Source organism: Pteronotus mesoamericanus, unplaced genomic scaffold (assembly GCF_021234165.1).
Source record: "Pteronotus mesoamericanus isolate MK-2021 breed Mesoamerican mustached bat unplaced genomic scaffold, CSHL_Meso_final scaffold_118, whole genome shotgun sequence".
NCBI classification, from domain to species: domain Eukaryota; kingdom Metazoa; phylum Chordata; class Mammalia; order Chiroptera; family Mormoopidae; genus Pteronotus; species Pteronotus mesoamericanus.
In genome coordinates, this window is record NW_026555301.1 from 2,090,617 (window position 1) to 2,110,233 (window position 19,617).

Here is a 19,617-nt window from a genome sequence, read left to right on the forward strand (position 1 = left end):
GGTGGGAAGGACAGTAAGTTACCAAAACCAAACATATTCAGTCTGGGCACAGCCCAGCTCGTTGCCACACACTCCAGTGTCCACAGAACACAAGACATGGCCCCTCATTATCCTGGTAGAAAGGAAAGCACACCTGCTGACCAAAACCCTAGACACTAGGTTGTATCTTCTTGGTGTACATTTTTATTTATAGGAAAAAGAGTAATGAAATAAAAAAATTACAATAAATTTGGTTATATGTTCAATAATGGCCTTTAATGAAAAGAGTAGAATGATGCGGAAGCTGAAATGTCCTTCAAAATCCTGGGGATTTGGTCTCACAATGACACACTCCTTCCTGGAGTATCAAAAGCACTTTTCAGTTATGGTGGGAGATGGTGGGAAGGACTGGCAAACAGATTAGAAAACAGGGAGAGTGATGCTATGAATGGAGCAGTGGGTAGCAAATAAGGCATCAAGAAGACAGATACCTAAACCACATTTGACAGAGGGGGCCTGAGACAGGGAGGGTAAGCCAGGGGTGGGAAGCTGAAATGAACATCATCCTGGAATGTACCAGGCTCATTCTGACTCTCACGGAAACACTGTGGCTGCAGGACCATCAATGCCCAGTCAGGCCTTTAAGCACTGGGCACCCTGCCTCTGTGGACAGGTGCTTGGAGTTGGACACTAGGATGAGCTCCATCTATTGGCAGAAGAGGGAGGGAGTGTCTCAGGCAGGGCACACAGCCACTTACCTGAGGAAAGCTGTAAAATACAAAAGGTGTGGCTCAGTGGGTTGAGTGCCAGCCTGTGGAGCAAAGGGTCACTGGTTTGATTCCCATTTGGGTCACATGCCTGGGTTGCAGGCCAGGTCCTCAGTGTGGGGTCCATGAGAGGCAACCATACATTAATGTTTCTCTCCCTCTCTCCCTCCCTTCCCCTATGGAAATAACTAAATAAAATATTTTTAAAAAATAAAAGGAAATACAAAACAAAACTGTCATGGGTGAGAAAAAACACAAGTTCTAAAAGCTTCATTTTCTCTCTGAAGGACCTGAGAACATGTCCCACAAATCCATACAGTTTTAGGCTTAGAAGCAGCACACATTCTTTATTACAAGAGGGCACATACAGTGTCAGTGACACTGGGCACTCGTCTTTTAGGCTCATAGATATCCATGGTCACACAATCACATTCTCAAATCCTGTGAGTTAGGAAAGGCAAGTGGTCTTCTTCACAGCTTAAAGAAGAAAAATATGAGCTAAAGCACCCAGTGAATCTCCTAGGGTCTTCCCCTCCTAGTTCAAGGCTCTTTACACTGTATTCAGATGTCTTTGAAACCAGCAGGAAGAGGATGGAAGACGGCCGACTATAAGCACCCACTAAAGGAGCAAGTCCTGGCAACAGTTCATATACAAGGGCCCAGGACTTAACGCTGGAAAACCAGGACTTAAATAGTGGCCATCATTTATTGGCTATGGGATCCTGGACAAATCCATTCATACCTCAGGCTTCAGTTTTCTCATCTGAATAATGTGTATGATAATAATGCATAGAATATCTATGAGGGTTAAGTAAAACCTATATAAAATGTGCAGAAAGCTCAAAGCCTGACACACAGAAGACATTCAATATTCTTAACCCACTTTTCTTCACCGCCATAGGCCCTACGCACACTATCACCCTGCTATCCAACAGTCATACACCTGCTTGTGACCACAGATCCACCAGAGCCCACTCCTCGATCTGCTGATCAATATCATCACCTCCATCCTCAGACACAGAGTCCATATAAAAGGGAAAGCCCCATTACTATTCCACTCACTCTGATACACATCTAGAGGAACCATACTCAGTCTTGGCAGGTCAGGTGACTGCCATTCATAGCCTGAGGCCCAATGGAGTATCTTCTGACTCTTTTTGTGCAATCTACATGTGCATGAGTTGACATCCCTTCAAAATGCTCCCTCTACCTCCAGACCACTACCAAAGCCAAGTAGCTTTCCCTTCAGGATGTGACTTCCACTTAGAAATGTTATCTTTCTCTAACCAGTCCCATTTTAGTAATAAGAGTCAATTAAGTTCTATTAGCACAGCATAACATTATTGTCTGAGACAAAAGATATACTGAGGCCTGTCCTGGGCTGCTGGCATCCTACCTGCTCTGCCAACCTCAGAGATCTAGAAACACCTTACATCTGCACTGTACTAAAAATTCTTAAAATCTTCAACTCCTCCATATCCATTTTATCATGTCAACAACTTATTCTGTAAGGACACCACATAGTATTATTTGATGCTTGTGATACTGTGATCTTATAATAAATACATATTTGGTCTTCATTCCATCCATGGCACAGAGCTCTGAACTTTTGGAATTTTCTAATAAGAGCAACTATCCCCGAGTTTATGTTAATGAGGTAACTTCTCCAAAGCACCAAAGGATGGGGGCTGGTTGCCAAGGGAACAAACCATGTGATGAGAGGGTTGGGAATTCTGGCCCCACTCCCTGGCCCCAGGAGAGGGGAGAGAGCCTGGAGGTTGAGTTCAATTACCAATAGCCAATGATTTGATGAGTCAGGTCTATGTAATGAAGCCTTCATAAAAATCCAAAAGGATGGGGTTTGGAGAAATTTTGGGTTGGTGAACATGTGCATATTGGGGAGAGTGGGGCACTTGGAGAGGGCCCAGAAACTCTGCACCCTTTCCCCATGCCTTGCCTTATGCATCTCTTTCATCTGGCTGTTCCTGCGTTATATGCTTTTATAATAAACCAATGATCTAGTGAGTAAAATCTTACTCTGAGTTCTTTGAGCTGCTGTAGCAAATTAATCAAACCTGAGGAGAGGGTCGTGGGAAACTCTGACTCATAGCTATTGATCTTGAACTTGCAAACAGCTTCTGAAGTAAAGGACTAAAGGGATTGAGCCATTAATCTGTAAAATTAGACACAATCTTCAGGTATATCGTGACAGAATTGATTTGAATTTTAGAGCACCAAGATGGTGTAAGAGAATTGCTCGTGTGGGAGAAACTACCATACTTGGGTGACCAGAACACCAATAGTATTCAGAGTACTGTATGCAGTTTAAAGAAAAATAGGGCTTTTACCTTACAACACTATTTTACAAATAAGGCAATCAAAGAAAAAACAGAAATGTTTTGTCCCAGTTGTCAGAGCTCAGCAGTAATAGAGTGGGGTTAGAATTTAGTCTCAGACCTTCTAGGTTCTTCAATCAGAATATTATACTCCTGAATGTAACAAATAATGAAAATAAACTAAAGGTGAAAGGAGGAAATCATCTTACCTGATTCCAAAGAACTACTGTCTTCATCTGAGGAGTGAACACCAGCATTTGATGATAACACTGCCACAAAACCTTCCTTAAAATCCTCAAAGTTAACCTGGGTGAATTTGAGAAGTGAGGTCAAAGTTACTTTCAAGAGAAGGCACATATAATCCATTAGCCTTTTGTTTTTCTCTCCTTAGATGGAAACATTTTATTGTTGCCTTTTGCACTGAGAACATTCTTCTTTTTTCCCCAAAATTCACCTAATTTTTTTTTAAAAAGGAGGAGCTCTAAGATGGTAGTGACATAGAAAGACAATGAACTCACCCCCCTCCCAAGAGCACACTGATATACAGAGTACCTATACATAGAGCAATTACTCCTAAGAGACAACTGGTGACTGAATGAACAGCTGCTAAGCAATAGAGGTGAGAAAGAGAAGGCTAGGAAAACATGGGACTCTCCCAGGACCTGCAGGAATTCTCCAGGAGTGCAGGTGCCAGTAAGCACCATTGTTTACATTCTGCTCCATCTCCAGGGAGCGGGTGGGGGCTCTATCCAAGCGTTCTGGCCTACTTGCAATATTGCCACAGTGCATTCCCAGCCACACTACCCAGAGTCCATTTTTGCTCCAAACAAAGGAAGCAAGTAGGATCAATAGGACATTCCTTACATGAATCTCGCATACCTTCCTAGATATACTACAGCTTGGTAGGCCAGTGCCTCAAATGCCATAGTCACCTGCTTGGCTCCAAATGGCCTCTAAAAACCACACACCACACACAGCCTATGAGGCTGCTTCTATACAAGGCCATTTTGTTAAGACTGGGAGACAGAGATATTTTGTCTAATTCATATAAACAAAGAGAGAAAGGTGAACAAGATGATAAGTAGAATACCTCTTACATGAAGGAAAAAGAAAAATTACCAAGAAAAAACCTAAATGAAACAAAAATAAGTAATTGACCTGATAAAAAAAATTAAAAGAAACATTCATAAGGATACTCACTAAACTTGAAAATGGAATAGAGGAACTCAGAACTTCAACAAAGAGTTAGAAAGTATAATAAATAATCAAGCAGTGCTAAAGAATATAATGATACACTAAAAAGGAATTAATATCAGTTTAGCTAACACAGAAGAAAAGATCAGCAACCTTGAAGACAGACTAGTGGAAAACAACCAATTAAAACAGCAAAAAGAAAAAAAATTAATTGATGATTTAAGGGGCCTCTAGGACAACACCAAGCACACTAACATTCCCATTACATATGTCTCAGAAGAAGAACAAAATCAGAAACAAAAAAAAATTATTGGAAGAAACAATGGCTGAAAACTCTGTTAACCTGTGAAAAAAACAGGCATATAGGTCCCGGAAGCACAGAGAGTTCCAACCAAGATGAAACCAAAGAGATCAAGAAATATTGTAATTAAAATAGAAAAAGTTAAAGCTAAACAGACAATCTTGAAGGCAGCAAAAGGAAAACAACTAGGAAATTCTATATACAAAGGAAATTCTATAAGGATATCAACTGATTTCTCAGCAGCAACTTTACAGGCCAGAAGGGAGGAGCAGAACATCATTAAAGTGCTGAAAGGAAGGAACCTACAGCATAGAATAATTTACTCAGAAGGTTATCAATCAGAATTGAAGGACAGAAAAGAGTTTACTGGACAAGCAAAAAATGACTTTTACCTTTAAACCAGCTTTACAAGAAATGCTAAAAGGCCTTCCATAAAGAGTAAAGGAAAGCCCATAACCAGAAATAAGAAAATATGATAGAAGAAATCTCAACAGACAAAGGCAAATATTTATATTTGATACAGTGAAATTAAAAAACAAAGTGTGTAGGGGGGAGTAAAAATGTAGTCCCCTTAAAATAGAGTCAGACTTAAATGACTCTCAGCTTGAAATAGACTGCTATAGATATAAAAACTCATGGTAACAAAAAACCAGAAACCTATAAAGGACATACACAATGAGTAGAGAAAGGGACCCAAACAAACACTAAAGAAAACAAGCAGATCACAAAGAAAGAGATCAAGAGAAAGAAACAAAGGAGAACTACAACAACCAAAAGAAAAAAGAACAGCCCTGGCTGGTGCGGCTCAGTGGATTGAGTGCTAGCTGTGAACCACAGGGTCGCCAGTTCAATTCCCAGTCAGGGCACATGCCTGGATTGCAAATGAGGTACTCAGTAGGGGGTGTGCAAGAGGCAACCACACATTGATGTTTCTTTCCCTCTCTTTTTCCCTCCCTCCCATCTAAAAATAAAATAAATATTTTTTTAAAAAGAACAAAATGACAATTAAGTCTATACTTTCCAATAGTTATTTTAAATAAAAGTAGATTAAATGCTCCAATGAAAAGACATAGATAGGACAGCCGAATGGATTAAAATACATGATCCATCTACATGGTGCTTAAGAAACTCACGTCAAATTGAAAGATACATGCAGGCTGAAAGTGCAGGGATACAAAAGGTTATTCCATGCAAATAGAAATGAAAAGAAAGCTGAGATAGCAATACTTATATCAGACAAAATATACTAAAAAAAAGAATGTAAAAAAAACAACGGACATAATGAGAAAGGGGTAGACAAAAGAACAGGATATAATAATTGTAAATAAGTCTGCACCAAACATAAGAGCGTCTAAATATACAAAACAAATAATAATGAACATAAAGGGGGAACTTCACAGTAATTCAGTAATAGTAGGGAATTTAAATGTCCCAATCACATGAATGGATAGATCATCCAGACAGAAAATTAACAAGGAAATAATGGTCTTAAATGTCACAGTAGACTAGATTAACTTAATAGGCTACTGTAAAACATCTTATGCCAAAACTGCAAGATACAAACTTTTTCATATGCACATGAAACATTAAAAAGCCTCAATGAACTTGACAAAATGGATAGCATATGAAGCATTTTTTTCTGACCACAATGGCATGACACTAGAAAACAACTATAGTAGAAAACTGGAAAACACACAAATACATGGACACTAAACAACATGCTGCTAAAGAACAAATCGATTGGAAGATGGCGGAGGAGTGAAAGGGAGTCACGCTGACCTCCTGCCAAAACCAAACTGGAATTGCAACTAAATAATGGAGTAATCACCTGGAAAGCAGTGGAGCGATAGTGGGAGAGGAGCCTTGGTGCCGCGGACAGTGGATTCTACTCTCACACATCCCAACGGGTGAGAATTGCGGTGGAGGCTCGAGAGGGTGGGCTGGGTGCGCACAGGGACTGGCACCGGAGGGACATTGAAACGGCCAGTTAGCATCTCCCCGAGAAGAATGGGGTCTGAATCATAAACAGGAACCCCTAAACTACAGCAGCTAAAGACGAGAAAACACAGACAAAACGCAACCCCAAAAAGCTTAGGGGTGCTCTCTGCCAGAGACAGGTGGTTAGGGATGCAAAAAGATATTTAAAGGGCAAACGCAAAAGTTGCAGGGGCAGCCACCCTCCTTGATTGCTGGGTAGAGGCGGCAGCAGGGTGGGCTGGTGCCTGGGAAAAGAATGGTGAGGAAAACTTTGTGAAGAGAACTGACACAGCGGCCGGTGGAGCCCGGATGATAACGCACTTCCCACTCTGCAGCTACCATCTCGCTCAGGCATAAGGGAATCAATTAACCTGCCTTTTGTGCGCTCCGCACAAAGCTTGTACGCATGTGAGCTAGGGGGCTGAGTGCAGACTGGCTGGGAGAGCCTTGAGGAGAGTCTGGAGAGAGAGGCATTGGGGAAAGAACGAGAGGAGGAACCCGGGAGTCCTGACTCCCTCTCCGTTTGGTAGTCTCCATTGTGGGCTGGAAAGGCGCGACCCCAAAGAGGCAGAAGTGGGATGCGCATGAACGAGACTGCCTGCGATTGAAACGCAGTCTGCACAGGGGTTGGATCCCAGGCCGAAGGGGTCACAGAACTGCCCAGAGGCCCCTGAGGGGAGACTAGAAACGGAGGCATTAGGGAAAGAACGGGAGGAGGAACCGGGTTTCTCCTTGCCCTAGTCTCCATTGCGCAGGAAGAGGCCACACCCCCAAAGAGCCAAAAGCTGAAAAGCAAACATAGACACCCCCAAAACAACCAGAGCAGGCGCGCACACTTGCGCCGAGTGACTGGGGAGGGTTGGCGAGCGTGTGTGTGACCCACGCGGGCTGGTGAATGCTTGCACCTGCCGGCAAGGCCTCACACAGACTGGCACCCATACGGCCTGTGAGGGAGTGCACAGAGGGGCAAGGGCAGGCGTAAATTGACCTACCCGACGCGATTGCGGAGCGGCCCACAAAATAAGTAGAGCTGCCCGGAGTCCCTGGAGGAGAGACCAGAAACAGGATTAACCAGAGAGTCCTAGAGCTGATTTCCTCCCATTTCCGTAGTCCCCATTTGGCGAGGGCAAGCAACGCACCCAAAGAGCCAAAAGCGGGGAAAATACACAATAGAAGACCCTAAACTGACCAGTGCCGTGAAGCGCATGTGCCAGGGAGGCCAGATGAATACGCGAGGTCGCGAATAAGCCCCCTGGTCTGGGGCAAGCACATGCGAGCCCAGGCAGGTGGGGGACCCTGCCCCGCTGGGAACGCGCTCAAGGAGCCCGCATGAGAGCGCAGAGAGATCCCAAAAAATAGCTCAGCCCTGACCGAAGGGGTCACAGAGCTGCTCTAAGCAGGAGTCAGACACAGGCATTAGACTCCTGAAAGACTCAAACTATCAACCCAAGGCCCTATAGGGTCAACAACTGACATCATCAGAGGCAAGCCCAGAAAGAAAAGTAAAGGACAAAAATACTTAACAGACTCTCACAAAAATGGGAAGAAAAAGAAGTTCCCCTCAAATGAGTGGAAAAGGGGACTCCCCACAGAGAGAGCTAACTGAAATAGAGGCCAGGGAACTATCAGATATGGAATTCAAAACAATGGTTCTAAGGAAGCTCAATGAGCTCAGCCAGCTCAAAGAGAACTATGAGAAACTGCAGAGAAACTATCAGGATCTTACAGCAAACTATATCAGCCTGGAAAAGGACATAGAAACTATCAAGAAGACACAAGAGGATAAGAAGAATACCATTTCTGAATTGAAGAACACAGTAGAAGGAATCCAAAGCAGGCTGGATGAAGCTGAGGATCGAATCAGTGAGATGGAGGACAAGGTAGAAAAAAGCTCCCAGAAAGAACAAGAAATGGAAAAACGGCTCAAAGAGAATGAAGAAGCATTTAGGGAAACTCAGGAGAACCTGAAACGCAATAATATCCGTATAATAGGGATACCAGAAGGAGAAGAAGAGGAGCAAGGAATAGAGAACCTCCTCGAAAAAGTAATGATGGAAAATTTCCCTAATTTGAGGAGAGAAAGGCTCTCATGGATCCAGGAGGCACAGAGGACCCCACTCAAGAGGGATCCAAGGAGGTCCACTCAAAGACACATCATTAAAATGGCAAATGTCAAACACAAAGAAAGAATCCTCAAGGCAGCAAGGGAGAAGGAGAAAGTAACATACAAGGGGGCCCCGATATGCCTAGGGGCTGACTTCTCAACAGAAACACTACAAGCCAGAAGGGAATGGCAACAAATATTCCAAGCCATGAAAAGCAAGGGCCTACAGCCAAGGCTGCTCTACCCAGCTAGGCTCTCCATTAAAATAGAAGGAGAAATACGGAGTTTCCCAGACAAAAGAAAGCTAAAAGAATACATCTCTACCAAACCAGCACTCCAAGATATGCTACGGGGACTGGTTTAAGCAGATGAAGGAAAAGAATGAGACAGAGAGGAACACAAGTACAAAGAGAAAAGATGAGTAAGTTTCTATCAGTAGTATCTCTCAATGTGAATGGACTAAATGCCCCAATCAAAAGACACAGGGTAGCTGAATGGATAAGAAAACATGACCCACACATATGCTGCCTACAAGAGACCCACCTCAGAGCAAAAGACCTACAAAGATTGAAAGTAAAGGGATGGAAAATAATATTCCAAGCAAATGGGCATGAGAAAAAGGCTGGTGTTGCCATACTTGTGTCAGACAAAGTAGATTTCAAAGCAAAGGCCATAAAGAGAGACCCAGAGGGGTACTTTATCATACTTAAAGGAAGAATCCATCAAGAAGACATCAACATTGTAAAATTATATGCTCCCAATATAGGAGCCCCCAAGTTTATAAGGAAATTGTTGGATGACTTCAAAAAAGGTATAGACAGCAACACACTGATAGTAGGGGATTTCAACACCCCACTGTCAAAAATGGACAGATTCTCCAAACAAAACATTAATAAATATATTGTGGCGCTGAATGAGATACTGAATCAAAGAGACTTAACTGACATATATAGAACCTTACATCCCAAAGAAGAAAAATACACATTCTTTTCAAATGCTCATGGCAGTTTTTCAAAGATAGACCACATGATAGGACACAAAGCAAGCCTCAGCAAATTCAGGAAAATTGAAATAATACCAAACTTTTTCTCAGACCACAAGGCCTTGAAACTCGAAATCAACCTCAAAGAGAAACTTCAAAAACTTGCAAACGCATGGAGACTGAACAGTACACTATTAAACAATGAATCGGTCAATAATGAGATAAGAGAAGAAATCAAAAAATTTCTGGAAACAAATGAAAATGAACAGACAACTGTCCAAAACCTATGGGACACAGCAAAGGCGGTTCTGAGAGGGAAGTTCATAGCAATACAGGCTTACCTTAAAAAGATGGAAACATTTCAAATAAAAGACCTAACGCTACAACTTCAAGAACTGGAGAAACAACAACAAATAAATCCCAGAGCAAGTAGAAGGAAGGAAATAGTCAAGATTAGAGCAGAACTGAATGACATAGAGACAAAAAGAACAATTCAGAGGATCAACCAATCCAGAAGCTGGTTCTTTGAAAAGATTAATAAAATTGACAAGCCATTAAGCAGACTCATCAAGAAAAAGAGGGAGAGGACCCAAATTAATAATATCAGAAATGAAAGAGGAGAAACAAAACTGATACCACAGAAATAAAAATGATCATCAGAAACTATTATGAACAGTTATATGCCAAGAAATTTGAAAATCTCGATGAAATGGACAAATTTTTAGAAAAGTATAATCTTCCAACACTGAAGGAGGAAGAAACAGAAAGCTTGAAGAGACCGATAACAGCTGGGGAAATTGAAGCAGTAATCAAGAAACTCCCAGCACACAAAAGCCCAGGGCCGGACGGTTTTACAGGAGAATTTTATAAAACCTTTAAGGAAGAGCTAACCCCTGTCCTTCTCAGAATATTCCAAAAAATCCAAGAGGAGGGAAGACTCCCAGACTCCTTCTATGAGGCCAGCATCACCCTCATCCCAAAACCAGAAAAAGACCCTACAAAGAAAGAAAACTACAGGCCAATTTCGCTGATGAACATAGATGCTAAGATGCTCACCAAAATATAGGCAAACCGCATCCAGCAATACATTCAAAAGATTATCCACCACGATCAAGTGGGATTCATCCCAGGGATGCAGGGATGGTTCAATATACACAAATCAGTAAACGTGATACATCACATCAATAAAAGAAAAGACAAAAACCACATGATCATCTCGATAGATGCAGAAAAAGCATTTGACAAGGTACAGCACCCATTTATGATCAAAACACTCAGCAAAATGGGAATAAATGGGGCATTCCTCAACATAATAAAGGCCATATATGAAAAACCTACAGCCAATATCATACTCAATGGGCAAAAACTGAAAGCTTTCCCACTAAGATTGGGAACACGACAAGGATGTCCGCTCTCACCGCTTCTTTTCAACATCGTATTGGAAGTCCTAGCCACAGCGGTCAGAGAAGAGAAAGAAATAAAAGGCATCCAAATAGGAAAGGAGGAAGTAAAACTATCATTGTTTGCAGATGACATGATAGTGTACATAGAGAACGCTGTAGACTCTACCAAAAAACTCCTCAACCTAATAAGTGAATTTGGCAAAACAGCAGGATACAAAGTCAACATTCAGAAATCAAAGGCGTTTTTGTACACCAGCAATGCAATAGAAGAAGAAATCAGAAAAAATATACCATTCGATATAGCATGAAAAAAGATAAAGTACCTAGGGATAAATTTAACCAACGACACGAAAGACCTGTATGCAGAAAACCATACAACATTGAAAAAAGAAATTAAGGAAGACACAAATACATGGAAGCATATACCGTGCTCATGGATTGGAAGAATTAATATCCTCAAAATGTCCATACTACCCAAAGCAATTTATAGATTCAATCCAATCCCTATTCAGATACAAATGACGTATTTCACAGAAATAGAAGACATTTCAAAAATTTATATGGAACCATAAACGACCCCAAATAGCCGCAGCAATTTTGAGAAAGAAAAACAAAGTAGGAGGGATCACAATACCGGACATCAAACTCTACTACAAAGCCACCATACTCAAAACAATCTGGTACTGGCACAAGAACAGACCCATAGACCAGTGGAACACAATAGAAAGCCCAGAAATAAGCCCAGGTCTCTATGGGCATCTAATATTCGACAAAGGGGGCAGAAGCATAAAATGGAGCACTAACAGCCTCTTCAACAAATGGTGTTGGGAGAGCTGGACGGCTACATGCAAAAAATTGAAACTGGATCATCAGCTGACACCATACACAAAAATAAACTCAAGATGGATAAAAGACTTAAATATAAGTCGTAACACCATCAAAGTCCTCGAGGAGAACATTGGCAGGAAACTCTCAGACATCCCACGCAGCAATTTTTTCACTGATATGTCTCCTAAAGCAAGGGACATAAAGGAAAGAATAAACAAGTGGGACCTCATCAAAATAAGAAGCTTCTGCACGGCGAAAGAAAACATCAGCAAAATGAAAAGGGAGCCAACCGTATGGGAAAATATATTTGCTAATGATACATCAGATAGAGGTTTGATCTCCAAGATATATAAAGAACTCACTCGACTCTACTCCAAGAAGACAAACGATCCAATCAAAAAATGGGCAAAGGACCTGGGCAGATGCTTTTCCAAGGAGGAGATACAGAGGGCCCACAGGCATTTGAAAGGATGCTCAGCATCAGTAGCCATCAGAGAAATACAGATCAAAACCATCATGAGGTACCACCTCACACCGGTCAGAATGGCCATCATAAACAGATCCACAAACAACAGGTGCTGGCGAGGCTGTGGAGAAAAGGGAACTCTAGTCCACTGTTGGTGGGAATGCAGACTGGTGCAGCCACTGTGGAAGGCAGTGTGGAGTTTCCTCAAAAAGCTGAAAATGGAACTGCCTTTTGATCCAGTGATTCCGCTGCTGGGACTATACCCTAAGAACATCAAAACGCCAATACAAAATAACCTATGCACCCCAATGTTCATAGCAGCCCAATTTACAATAGCCAAGTTTTGGAAGCAACCTAAGTGTCCATCAGTAGATGATTGGATCAAAAAATTGTGGTACATATACACAATGGAATACTATGCAGCAGAAAGGAAAAAAGAACTACTAAACTTTGCGACAGCATGGATGGAACTGGAGAGCATTATGCTAAGCGAAATAAGCCAGTGGGCAAAAGACAAATACCATACGATCTCACCCATAAGCGGAACCTAACCAACAATACAAAGATGCAAGGAAAATATGACCAGCAACACTGAAAGGAAAAGAAATCAACAGAGACAAGAGGGAAGGAGGGAAGGGGCGGGCAGGTAAAGGGAAGGGAAGGGGAAAGTCAAGGAACACATAGCAAGGACTCATGCACAAAACCGAAGGGGAAGAGCTGAGGGAGGAAAGGAGGGAGGTGGCAAGGGAAAGTGGTGGGGGGAGGCAGAGAAAAATGTATTTAAAAATAAAGAAAGAAAGAAAGAAATGCTTGGAAGAAGAAGAAGAAAAAAAAACCAGACCCATGAATATGACAGTCTACGAGAAATCCACCTTAGAAGAAATGATACATACAGTTTAAAAGTAAAGTGTTTGTAAAAGATATTTCATTCAAATGGAAAAGAAAAAAAAAGCTGGAGTATTAATACATCTATGTGACAAAATAGACTTTAAAACAAAGAATAGAATACAGAAAAAAAAAGGGCACTAAATAATGATAAAGGGAGCAATACAACAAGAACATATAACTGTAAAGATTTTGCACCCAACATAAAAGCACCTAAATATATTTATAAAACAAATCTTCATGGACATAAGGGGAGAGATTGACAGTACTACAGTGAGAGTAGAGGATTTGAACAACACACTGACATCAATGGCTAATATTTCAAGACAGAAAATCAACAAGGAAACAGCAGCCTTAGAGGACACATTAGACCAGATGGATTTTATTGACATCTTCAAAGCATTTCACCCCAAACCAGCAGATACATTTTTTTCAAGTACACATGGAACATTTCCTAGGAGAGACCACAGAATAGAACACAAAACTAGTCTTAATATATACAGGAAGATACATCATATCAAGCAACTTCTCTGACTCTAATGGTATAAAACTAGTGATCAATCACAAGAAAAAACTGAAAAACACACAGGACATGGAGGCTAAATAATATGTTACTAAACAATGAATGGGTTAACAATAAGATTAAGAAAGAACTTGAAAGATACCTAGAAACAAATGAAAATGAGAACACAACAACCCAAAACCTATGAGTAAGAGCGAAAGCAAATAAACCTCAATGAAAAACCTAACATTTCTCCTAAAGGAACTTGAAAAAGAAAAACAAAGCCAAAGCAAGTAGAAGAAAGGAAATAATAAACATCAAGCAGAAATACAATAGAATTGAAAAAAATACAAAAAAAATCAAGAAACCCAAGAACTAGTTTTTAAAAACAATAAACAAGATTGATAACCCTTAACCAGATTAATCAAGAAAGAGGACCAAAATAAATAAAATGAGAATTGAAAGAAGTGAAGTAACAACTGACAGCACAGAAATAAAAGGATTTTAAGAAAATGTTATGCACAACTACATGACAACAAATAGGACAACATGGGCAAAATGGACAAAAACCTAGAAACATAAAATCTTCCAAAACTGAATGAAAAAGATCCTGAACACACAGATTACAAATAATGAAACTGAAGTAGTAATCAAAAGCTCTCAATCCTGACCTGGCAGATGTGGATCAGCTGGTCTGAGCCTCATCCCAAAGGCTGAAAGGAGTAGGTTTGATTCCTGGTCAGGGCACATAACCAGGTTTCAGGTTTCATGTCAGTGGGGATGCAGATGTTTTACTCTCACATAGATTTCTCTCTCTCTCCCCCACCCAACTCCTCTCTCCCTAAAAATACCAGTAAGCATAACCTCAGCTGAGGGTTAAAAAAAAACACACACAAAAAAAACTCCCAACAACAAAAAAGTGCTAGCCTGGGTGACTTCACAGAATTACTTTACCAAATATTTTTTAAAAATCTGACTTCCAGCCAAGATTGAGGCATAGGTATAAATTCTATGCTTCCTTGTACAACCAAAAGAAGGGTAACATCAACTTAAAAACAAAAAACAACCAGAACAGCCAGACAACCAAACTTGGTTAACTCAGACAACCAAGGAGTTTAAGAAGAAACATTCATCCAGACTGGCAGAAGGGCCAGAGATGGGCAGTGGGGGTGGAGAGGAAACATGGCAAGGGTGCGGTTGGCAGACCGAATGGTCCCACATTCACGTGTCAATAAACCAGGAGGAACAACTGGGGAGCGAGACAGATGGTGCAACACAGGGTTCCACCATAAGGAAGCAAAGCCTCAAAACATGTTTGTAAAAACCTGTGCAAGTTGTGGTAGTGGGAGAAACTCTCAGTCTCACCGAGTAGTCTGATGGATGGGCCTACAGGACCCTATAATATACACAAACTCACCCACCCAGGAATCAGCACCAGAAGGGCACAGTTTGCTTTTGGGAAACAAGAGAAGTGATGGAAAGCTGTGTAACAGCCCAGTAAGCAGCCTGTAACATCTCTGACCCCTCCGTCACATACAGCGCCACAACACAGCAAAATGGGTTGCCCTGCACTGGTGAATAGCTGACACTCCAGGTGTGCTGAGAAAAAGAAATATGGGCCAAATGAAAGAACAGATATAAGGTAGCAAAATAGAGGAAGAAGTAAAAGCTATCCAAGGTGAAATAAATAAAAATATACAGGGAACCAACAGTGACGGGAAGGAAACCAGGACTCAAATCAATGATTTGGAACAGAAGGAATAAATGAACATTCAACAGAAGCAGAATGAAGAAACAAGTATTTAAAAAAATGAGGAGAGGCTTAGGAAACTCTGGGACAACTTTAAATGTACCAACATTCGAATCATAGGGGGGCCAAAAGAAGAGGACGAGCAAGTAATTGAACTAAAAAATAATGAAGGAGAATTTGCCCAATGTGGCAACAAAAATAGATATGCAAGTCCAGGAAACACAGAGAATCCCAAAGAAGTTGGACACAAGGAGGAACCCACCAAGACACATCATAATTACATTTCCCAAGATTAAAAGAGAGAATCTGAAAAGCATTAAAGAGAAAAGGAGACAGTTACCTACAAAGGAGTACCCATAAGACTACCAGCTGATTTCTCAAAAGAAACCTTGCAGGCAAAAAGGGGCTGGAAAGAGGTATTCAAAGTCCTGAAAGGCAAGGACCTACATCTGAGATTACTCTATCCAGCAAAGTTATCATTTAGAATGGAAGGGAAGATAAAGTGCTCCCCAGACAAGGCCAAGTTAAAGGAGTTCATCATCACCAAGCCCTCATTCTATGAAATGATAAAGGGACTTATCTATAAAAAAGATTAAAAATATGAAGAGTAAAATGGCAACAAACTCACAACTATCAACAATTGAACCTAAAAAAAACAATAAGCAAACAACTAGAACAGGAACAGAATCATAGAAATGGAGATCACATGGAAGGTTAAGAGCAGGGAGGGGAGGAGGGAGAATGGGGGTAAAGGTACAGGGAATAAGTATAATTCATAGAAACAAAATACAGAGGGGAGGTTAAAAATAGTATAGGAAATAGAGAAACCAAAAAATGTGTATGTACAACCCCCGGACATGAACTAAGGGGTGGGGAATGCTGGAGAGAGGGTGGTACAGGGCGGAGGTGGATAAAGGGGAGAAAAAAATGGGACAACTGTAATAACATAATCAATTAAATATACTTTGAAAAACCTAACACTTATCCTTTTGAAATTATTATGTAAATTTCATGGAGGGAAGACTCCCCAACTAATTTTACAAGGCCAGTGTTACCATTTTTTTTATTATTGTTCGAGTACAGTTTTCTCCATTCCCCCCCCCCCCCGCCCACCCTCGATCTACCACCCTTGGTCTTTGTCCAAGTGTCCCTTATACATATTCCATGATGACCCTTACCTTTCCTTCCCCACCCCAATATCCCTTCCACCACCCTCTGGTTACTGTCACTTTGTCCTTAATTTAATGTCTCTGGTTATATTTTGCTTGTTTGTTTTGTTGATTATGTTCCACTTACAGATGAGATCATATGCTATTTCTCTTTCACCACCTGCCTTATTTCACTTAGCATGATGCTCTCCAGATCCATCCATGCTGTGGCGAAGTGTAGGAGTTCCTTCAATACTTCTGCTGTGTGGTATTCCAATCTGTAGATGTAACATAGTTATTTGATGCACTCATTTACTGGTCCGCTCTAAGGCTGTTTCCAGCACTTGATATTGTAAATTATGGTGCTATGAATATTGGGGTGTATAGGTTCTTTTGAATTGGTATTTCTTAGGATATAATTCCAGCAGTGGAATTGCTGGGTCAAAAGGGAGTTCCATTTTTAGCTTTTTGAGGAAATTCCATACTGTTTTCCACAATGGAGGCACCAATCTGTTTTCCGACCAACAGTGTACCAGGGTTCCCTTTTCTCCACAACCTTGCCAGAACTTGATGTTTGTTGATTTGGTTATGATGGCCATTCTGAATGGTGTGAGGTGGTACCTCATTGTGGTTTTAATTTGCATCTCTCTGATGGCTAGTGATGCTGACCATTTCATATATCTCTGACACCCATGTATGTTCTTCTCCAAGTGTCCGTTCAGGTCCTTTGCCCATTTTTTAATTGGGTTGTCTCCCTGAGTGGAGTCATGTGATTTCTCTCTATATTTTGGAGACCACGACCTTGTCGGAGGTATCATTTGCAAATATATTTTCTCATACAGTTGGTTCCCATTTCATTTTGCTGCTGTTTTCTTTAGCCATGCAGAAGATTATTTTTTTTATTTTATTTTATATTTTTTATATTTTATTTTTTTATTATTTTATTTTATTTGTCAAAGACAATTGTCTCCATTTCCTTGCCACCACTTTCCTCTACTCCTTCCACCTAACCTCCCTCCCCACCTTGGCTTCATCCATGTGTCCTTCAAACATGTTCCTTGATTTAACCCTTCCCCTTCCTTTCCCTGCTACCCCCCCTTCCTCCCTCTCGTTTCTGTTGGTTCCTTTTTTCTTTCAATGTTGCTGGTTATATTTTCCTTGCTTGTTTTGTTGATTAAGTTCGACTTATAAGTGAGATCATATGGTATTTGTCTTTCACTCTCCAGCTTATTTCATTTAGCATAATGCTATCCAGTTCCATTCATGCTGTTGCGAAGGGTAGTAGCTCTTTCTTTCTTTCTCTTTCCCTCTTTCTCTCTTTCTCTCTTTCTTTCTTTCCTTTCCCTTCCTTCCTTTCTTTCTTCCTTTCTCTTTCTCACCCGCCATCCCTCCCTTCCTTCCTTCCTTCGTTTCTTTCTTTCTTTCTTTCTGCTGCATAGTATTCCATTGTGTAAATGTACCATAGTTTTTTGATACAATCATCTACTGATGGACACTTAGATTGTTTCCAGCTCTTGGCTATTGTAAATAGTGCTTCTGTGAACACTGGGGTGCACAAGTTCTTTTGAATTGGTGTTTTGGGATTCTTAGGGTGTAATCCCAGCAGAGGAATCACTGGGTCAAAAGGCAGTTCCATTTTTAGTTTTCTGAGGAAATTCGATACTGTTTTCCACAGCAGCTGCACTGGTATATATTCCCACCAACAGTATACTAGGGTTCCCTTTACTCCACAGCCTCGCCAGCACCCGCTGTTTGTTGATCCACTTATGATGGCCATTTTGACTTGTGTGAAGTGGTATCTCATTATGGTTATAACTTGCATTTCTCTAATGGCTAGTGATGATGGCCATCCTTTCAAGTGTTCCTGGGTCCTGTGTCTGTCCTCCTCAGAGAATTGTCTGTTCAGATCCTTTGCCCATTTTTTAATTGGATTGTTTGTCTTTTTGGAGTGGAGTCATGTGAGTTCTTTATATTTTTTGGAGATCACATCTCTGTCTGAGGTATCATTGGCAAATGTTATTTTCCCATACGGATGGCTCTCTTTTCATTTTGCTGATGTTTTCTTTAGCCGTGCAGAAGCTTCTTATTTTGATGAAGTCTCATTTGTTTACTCTTGCCTTTATGTCCCTCACTCAAGGGAACATATTGGTGAAATACTGCTGCATTGAGTATCTGAGTTTCCTGCCTAAACTCTCCTCTAGGACTTTTATGGTGTCGTGACTTATATTTAAGTCTCTTATCCATCTTGAGTTTATTTTGGTGTATGGTGTAAGTTGGAGGTTGAGTTTCATTTTTTGGCTTGCACATGTCCAGCTCTCCCAACACCATTCGTTGAAGAGGCTACTATTACTCCATTTTATTGACCACAGAGACTCCGTTTTACTGACCATAGAGACTTTGGTTTATTTCTGGGCTCTCTATTCTGTTTCACTGATATGTGTCTTTTCTTATGCCAGTGTCAGACTGTTCTGATTACAGTGGTCTTGTGATATAGTGTGATGTCAGGTATTGTGATCCCTCCTACTTTGTCCTTCATTCTCAAAATTGCTGAAGCTATTCAGGGTTGTTTATGGTTCCTTATAAATTTTTGAAATGTTTGTTCTATATTTGTGAAATATGTCATTGGTATTTTAAAAGGGATTGTGTTGAATCTATAAATTGCTTTGGGAAGTATGGACATTTTGATAATGTTTAATTCTTCCAATCCAAGAAGACGGTATATGCTTCCATTCATTTATGTCTTCCTTAATTTCTTTCTTCAGTGTTGTGTAGTTTTCTCAGTACAGGTCATTTACTTCCCTGGTTAGATTTATTCCTAGGTCCTTTATTTTCTTGTAGCTATAGCAAATAGGATTGTTTTTCCTGATTTGTGTTTCTGGATTATTTCATTGCTAGTGTCCAAAAATGCCTTCGATTTCTGAATATTGACTTTGTAACCCACTGTTTTGCCAAATTTCACTTATAAGGTCATGTAGCTTTTTGGTGGAGTCTACAA

At 40.8% G+C, this 19,617-nt stretch overlaps 1 protein-coding gene across 1 annotated transcript in view; it reads right to left on the reverse strand.

Moving 5' to 3' along the window:
* NINL (ninein like) overlaps positions 1–19,617 on the reverse strand; it is a 216,209-nt gene that overhangs the window by 86,152 nt on the left and 110,440 nt on the right. Inside the window, exon 3 of the mRNA XM_054587462.1 lies at positions 3,292–3,388. Within this exon, the coding sequence (XP_054443437.1) occupies positions 3,292–3,388 (97 nt within the window). The remainder of the gene's footprint in view (positions 1–3,291; positions 3,389–19,617) is intronic.